The following is a 7,451-nucleotide window of genomic DNA, read 5'->3' as shown; positions in this document are numbered from 1 at the left end:
AGGCTGGGCCTGCGGCCTGCGCTTGGATTTCGTGAGCTGACTGCTCGGCGGTGCCTAGTTTGCGTTGCAGCGTCTCTCCTGGGAGAAACTTTATCCTTTTTCTCCTGGGAGCCTTTTTCCCATGGGAAATGCTCCTGGATGATGGCGATATGGTATGTGTCTGCTACAGAGAGAAAGCGTTAGGTTCCTGAGGTTCAGAATTAAAGGGGCCATGTAAACAAAGTAAGAGTAATAGCTGACTTGGATTTCCATGTGCCTGCATGTGATGAAAACTATGTTGGTAGGGACATCTGAGAGGGTGATGAATGCCAACATATCTGAGCTGGGCATGGAATGGTGTGTGGTGACATATCTGGTAGGGTTGAAACAGCATGTGGTCCTTCCTGAGCAGCCCAAGTGCGTGGCTGCAGGACTGACTCGGTGATTACATGCTGGAATTGCAGCTGTGGAAAATGACAGAAGTTAGTGGTTCTGTTCTGCTTAAAAATACTGTCTAGTAATTAATTTTGTGGCCTTGTCTCTTCAAAGAGCTGGAGCGTAGATTGCACTGGGGGGAGTTTTACTCTGAGTTTCAGAGTATCTTGGTTCTTAGCAGAAGAGTTAATGGATGCTTTCTTGTTTTCAGTTTAGGATGCACCAATTACGTACACCCTTTTCTCTTAATGGCTTTGAAACAGGTAAGTGTTGTGTCTAAAATAAAGTTTAAACTGAGAAATGGTTAGGTACACTTGCAGCAACTTAGCCTGGAGTACTCTTGTATTTCAAGGAATTACAGGAGTGGTATTTGTAGTCCACTAATTGCCTGTGGTATCCCTTCAGGCAGTCCTCACTCTTCTGGGAAAAGTCACCTGTTTCTTTGTACTGGAAAGTGGATGTGAGGCTGCTGTCTTTGAACCACTAGTTATCCTGTAACCAAACTACAGTAGTACCTAGGTGCCTTTTTCCTTCATTATTGCTGTTTCACCATCCACAGCAATAGTTTGCTGTTTAAGGAAAAGCATGTGATGCATGTTTCAGAAACATGTAACTATCAGAATTGATGTTAACTAAAACAGAGATCAGAGCCTATGATGGTTTCAACACAAGAGTAGTGGACAGAAGTGATTTCTGAAAACTCTGTGCTGAGGCTTTTTTGTGCTTGGTGTCCCTGCCAGAGGTAGTCCTACAAGTGTCTAAAGCTGTTCTGTCTTTTTCAGATCTGTCACAGAATAGAGAGACTTGATGCTACTACAAAAGGTAAAGAAAAAAACCAGCTTAAAAATTCAGCCTGAAATTGTGATTATTGTTTATCTTTTGTTCTAATATCAGTAGGCAGATTTTCTTCCCAGTTTTCCCTCCAGTGCCACAATGATGACACTTATTTGCTACTCTTGACCAAGAGAGTGATGAGCACTCTTACCACCATAACTTTTCCTCTGAGGCACAGCAACTTAACATTCCCCTTGATGTTTTGACTTATGAATGCTCTATTCATAAGCTTTTTTTTTTTCTCTAGGATTTCAGTCCTGTACTTGGAAAACTTGCAGAGGAAACGTCACCTGGTGAGAAATGTGTAGTCTGCATAGGGGTTTCTTCCATGGAGCTGTGGAGAGGGTGGGATGTGAAATGGGGAGGTATTTTGGGATTAATTTCCATTAATACACAGAAACAATTGATACTTGCTGACATTCAGACTCTTAAATGTCTATGTGGCTTATTTATCCAAAGCTGACACAAGAAGTGGTTGTTTGGTCTGTTATTCCAGAGCAGATACAGTGATGATGGCATAGTTCAGCAGAATATCCTGTGACGAACAGTTTTGTCTTTCGCTCCTATCTGATGTATCTTGTGTGATCTCTTGCTAAGGGGTGTAGGCTTGGCCATGAAGGCTGAGGGAATCTGATGGGATTTTTTTCTTTTGTTGCAGATACTGGGAGATGAAGCTATAAGCCGTGCAAGGTAAATACTATATTGCCTGTGTTTGTTAAAGCTCATTTATATCCCAAATGTGTGGATGGCTGCATGTGATGACAGCATAGTTCAGCAGATGACTTGTGGTGATCATGCTGTTAACTGTCTTTCGCTCCTAGCTGATGCAGCCTTCTGTATCTTAAGCTGTTAGACAATTCATGAGGAAAGCTGAGAGTGAAACACATTTGCGCCATGGATGTGTTTTGAAAATCAGAAGATCAGTAAATGGGCTAAAAATTCAGAAGGATAAAGGGTAGGCTGTGCTTGTGAAATTGGGTACAAATACAGCATAATAAATTTGCAATTTCAGTAATGCAGTCTTGGTTGATCTGGTTGCTCTTAGTGCTGCAAGTTCTGTAAGTATTTTGTTGCTTTGCAGGCTGCCCTTGATAGAGGATACCTGTACCTCCAGTAAGAAGCTATTTCACCTGTTACTAATGCTGGTGAAGACAAGGTCTTCCTAACTGAAGGTAATTGAAAAACATGTTCTTTTCTTTCGGGTGGATGTTGCATTTGAACTTGGGAGTTTGCTTTTGGAGATAAGAGGGTCTGCAGATCCCATTCCATTTGTGGAAAATCTCAAGCAAGTAGTACCCTAAGTTGCCTTCAGATCCCCTATGCTTCACAAAAAAAACATTAATTGTTTTAAAATGGGCTCATTGACACTAAGTGGTGAATGCAGCTGTGCTGTGAATTTATTGTTTGAAATGTTTTTTCTGGATGTAGATGTTGACACAGAGTTTGTGCCACTGAGCTCTGCAATTTAGAGGTCTTCTCCTTTCTGTAATTTCAGCAGTCTCTGGAGTTGAGAGTGCTGAGAGATGGCTTTATTACTCCCTTTGTGGAAGGGGGTGGGAGTGTTGCAATGTACTGTAGATGATGTTGAATCAGGTCTCTGATCCTGATGAGGATAACATGTGACTAAACACTGATACAGTATGTCACTGGAACTGTTCTTACATGAAAGCTTTCTGCTGGACCTTACCTAATAGCAGATTTTCCTTTGCAGGCTTCCGAAGTTTCTCATTGCAATGTAAGTACTTGTTTTAACTCTGCAAGCATTAGCATACAAAAACCACCTAGAATGAAGTATATAATTGCATGTAAGCTTTGGGGGCGGAGGGAGATGAGGGGGTGAGGTGTGAAGGACAAGGTGTCAGTGTTGGCTGCTGCTTGCATCTCAGCCGAAACAGGATGCTTAAGGGGAGAATTACTGAGTAAGGTGCAGCCTTGACAGGCTGGTTTGTAGCTAAACTCTCACTGTGCCTGTGAGCTCAAAGTTGCTACTGTGGCACTTTGGATATTTGCCTTCCACATTGCAGTGTTAGCCTAAAGCAGCAGCAAATAGCTGTTTAGTAATTTGTGAGCTGCCTGTGTGATGAGATGTGAGTACCTTGACTTCAATCATGGAGGTCTGCAATTAGCTCTATCTGACTTCAGGCACCTGGCTAGATTTTATTCTCATGTGCTTGCTTGTGCCATGGTCCTGATGCTTTGCTTTGTTCCAGGGCTGCTTCAGTGAAGCTGTGAAATAGTGCTGTTGGTAGTCTACAGCAAAAGTAAGTTGCCAGCAAATGCATATGACTGGTCAGAACTGTGTGATAGATGATGGGGAAGTTACTAAGTGCTGGCCTCCAGTTGCAGTGTGGCTGCAGCATTTAGAAGGTTCCTTGAGGATTTGCTGCTACCAATAGATCACAGGTTACCAGCAGCCTGCAGGATTCACTTGCCCAAGGTGCTAGGGACTGAATCTCATACTTTGAACATAGACAGTACTAAGTTATGATTCCAGCAGTAATGGACATAGTTTCTGGAAGTCTTAATGAGGCTCTAAAGTAACATAAATATTGGACTGACATTTCATTTTCCTAATGGTGTATCCTAGATTTGAGAATGGGAGAATTGCTGGATGCTTTGTGACAGATGATTCTTACTTGGTAAGCTGCTTCTCAGTTGCCCCAAGACTTTCTTTTTCCTACTATTTAAAAATCTTACCTGCTTTCTGTAGCAGAAAAGAAATAGCATGGACCAGTTGACATACGTAACTGCTATGGACTAGAGTTACTAGGAAAATAAGAATGTGTTGTAACCTATCAGTATAGAGCCTGTGCTGACCAAAGCTGGTACAATTATTTATTGTTTTAACTTTTTGCTGGTTAAATTTAGTGGGCTACTGCAGGGTGTAGTGATGTGAATCAAGATGTAGTTGGGGATAAGGTCTGGTCCACCTCAAAGGAGAAACAAAAGTAACAAAGTATTAAGCTTCTCAAAGCATGTACTGTTTGTGATGATTAATTCTAAGCAATGGGAATCTCTCTGAAAGAGGCTGAGGAGGACTCTTGTGCTGAAACAGTACTCGCATTCAAACTAACTCTTGAAGTACTGCCAAGGAGAATGTGTTAATAGAATTTCATTTGTTACAGAGTGAAGCTCAAGGGGAGCTCGTGTGAGAAATGAGACTAATTCATGTCTGAGGTAAGTGTAGAGTAGACTGTGTTTGATAATTACTGTAATACTGGTTTTGTGCTGAATGCCTAAGTGCCTAAAATTACTTGTTACTCCTGTCATAGACCTGATTTGTCTTCCTGTTGTTGTATTCTGATTATCTCACTCAGCTACTGTGGGAATCAACATGATGTGCTTGAAGCAAGAATGCACTTCTGTGTAGTTCTGAGTTGGACTTAAAAGGGAAAGGCTCTTTGTGGGTAGATAAAACAATTCCTGAACTGTAGTCAGTAGTAAACTTTATGTAGTTCTGTTTATAGGAAAAGGTGTGGCCTCAGTGACTGAAAACTGGGAGCTTTTCGGATGCCTTTACACAGTGGAAATAGTAAAGGAGCTGAATTAGTGCAGACCACTTAGCCAATGAAGTGTTGATAGTGTAGTACAGCAGAATGCACAGTAGCAAAAATAACTCCTAACAACTCATATTTATTTGGCCGCACTCTTGAATTAAAAAAAAACCAAACTAAAAAAACAAATACCAACCCTGTATGCTGTGGCTGTCAGTCAGTAATTTTTGCTAATACCTTACGTTGGCACTACGTAAATAGAATCAAGTTCTAGATTGCTGTACAAATGGGCTTCCTCCAACAGACTGGTTCTTAATTTTCGGGATAGGTTTTCAAGATAATTTCTATGAGACTCTATTCTAGGTATCAAAACTCACTGAATGTAACTGTTAGGGAGAGACAGTATCACAAAGCAAATAGCTTTGTATTTTTCCCCAATTCTTCCAGTGTTAATAGTTCTGTATTTCCAGTTCAGTTAGGATTTATGAGCTTTGTATATCCTATTTGGGTGTTGCAAGTTGAAGTTCTTGTCAGTTGCTACCTGAAGTGCAGCCTCCTAAGTAAAATTAGCTTGAGTAGAATTTCATAGATAATTAAACTTGCATGTAGTGATGTCTGTTATTCTGAAACAACTTCCTTCTTTCTCAGGAAAGGAGTGTGCCATCTGCAGCCTTACTGGGTAAGACCACACAGTAGATGAGTTCTGTTAAGAAAAATTCTGGAGATATTCGTAGCCACTGATGAAATTTGATTCTGCCAAATGAATTACTGTGATATTACACTTTCCGTTCCACTTTTCTCTGAGGTTACAAAGTTGCTGTGGAGCTTCTGGAGTAGTGCTACTGCAGGTGTTAATTATGTTTTCTTACACTAGGTGAGGAGGCAACCTTGAAACTGCTGTATGAAGAACTGAGAAGGTGAGTATAACTAGTAATGATGAAATCTATTTGCTGGAACAAATGATGATAACCTTACCTTGAACTCTCTCACTGAACAGAGATGAAAATCTAAGGTCTGAGTTGTTCCTAGCAAGCTGCTTATGCTGGTTTGGTGCCTTATAATGGTTCTTCTGTCTGTCTTAATAGGTGGAATATTGCAGAATAATGGGTTACACTTGCATGAACAGCACTAAAAAAAAGGCCCAAGAGTTCTTTTACCACACCAGTTATGTTTGACTGATACTGATTGGTACCAATAAAAATTTGTAAACTCTACCTGTTGTTGTGAACTGCTTTCTGACTTGAACAGCTTCCCGTAAAACAGCTCTGGGCTGCTTGATAAAAGCTTTAGAGCAGGGTATAAACTAGTTTAAATGCTAGTCCTGCAATGGTCTCAAGTGTCAGATACTGCTAGTGTGCAGCCTGCAGTTGACATGAATAAAATGAAGAAGTAGTAATTAGTGTCATTTTGAGAATGAAACAGTCTGTACTTGCTCTGAAAATTAAAAAAAGTTACTGCTTTTGAGGCACTGAGGCCTGCTAAGGTATTGCTGTTTCCCAGAACTCATTAATAGGTTTTTCTCTGAAAAAATCATTTAAATTCTCCCATATTTCTTCTGTCTCAGGAGTGATACCAATGTGGGGATAGTCAGCTCTATGAAGAGCTCATTCTCTGCAAGATGTGAGCTAATGCTGTAGTACTTCTAATGAGAAGTAGAACTAAACATCCAAGCTGTACTGCAGGAATATTTTCAGATTACTGGTGTTCCCTAGAACCTTTCAGTAAGAGGAATAGGTTTGTCATATCTCCCACTCCCTACAATCTACCTGAATTCAAGTTGCATCTTGAAGAAAGAGGTGGTATCTTTTTAGCAAGAATAGTATTTCACCCTAGAAAAAATTAGGCATGATCTTGTGTCCAGATGCAAATTAAGTATCTTCTGCACTAAAGCAAAAGCCATTAATAAGGTTGGTTGGTTTTTCATCCAGAGCTGATTAGTAGCCTCTTTATACACCCCACCGCCGCCACTGTATTACTTTTTAAAATACCACACTTCATTGTGCCTGTTAAAGAGCTTGAAGGGGCTGTCGTAGCCTGCAGTATAGAAGAAGTCTTCATGGAATGGTTGGTCTCTGTTTCTTAAGATTCTGGCCAAGACTTCAGCTTCCTCAGCATATTTTTCTGGGGAGGCAAATCCACCAAAGGACCTGGTCAGAGTGAGAAAGGCAGAGGGTTTCTGTTAAGAGTTGAAGCCCTTGCTTTTTATTTTCACAGAAGGAAACTGCATGGGATGCTTGAGGACTACTGATGCAGTTTGTAGTTATTAGTAAACTATGCAAAGCTAGCTGTCTGGGATCATATGGTGGTGTATGCCATTTTAAAAGCTTAGAATTAAAAATACACCCCCCACCCCCCCCCCCCCCCCCCCCCCAAAACTAAATTGCTTGCAATGCAGGGAGTATTAGCTGACACAGGCTGTTGCCTGTGGCTTTATTTACATGCAGAGAGAGCAAGTGTAGCTTGCATTTTCTGTAATAATAAACTGCTGGGCAGGCTTTGTGGGAGTCTGGAACTACAAATACAAAGGTCTAGAAGAGTGATTTTGATGTCCTGTGGCTCAGAATGTGTCCCAAGAGAAGAGGATTCTGTAGGCTGCATATCTATGGATAAGTGCTGAGAAATGGATGTTTTGAAGCTTGGTAATTTCTTTGTTCTAAGACACCCAAGCATAAGAAAGATTTCCAAATACTGAGGTTTTGCCATTCAGGG

The 7,451-nt window shown here is 40.9% G+C and overlaps 1 protein-coding gene across 1 annotated transcript in view; it reads right to left on the bottom strand.

Moving 5' to 3' along the window:
* Positions 1 to 6,603: 6,603 nt before the first annotated feature.
* HEBP2 (heme binding protein 2) overlaps positions 6,604 to 7,451 on the bottom strand; it is a 4,648-nt gene continuing 3,800 nt past the window's right edge. Inside the window, exon 5 of the mRNA XM_010014402.1 lies at positions 6,604 to 6,889. Coding sequence (XP_010012704.1) covers positions 6,715 to 6,889 — 175 coding nt within the window. The 3' untranslated portion in view covers positions 6,604 to 6,714. The remainder of the gene's footprint in view (positions 6,890 to 7,451) is intronic.

Source organism: Nestor notabilis, unplaced genomic scaffold (genome assembly GCF_000696875.1).
Source record: "Nestor notabilis isolate BGI_N333 unplaced genomic scaffold, ASM69687v1 scaffold21995, whole genome shotgun sequence".
Lineage (NCBI taxonomy): Eukaryota > Metazoa > Chordata > Aves > Psittaciformes > Psittacidae > Nestor > Nestor notabilis.
Note: the sequence above shows the minus strand (reverse complement) of the source record. Positions and strands in the feature narration are given on the sequence as shown.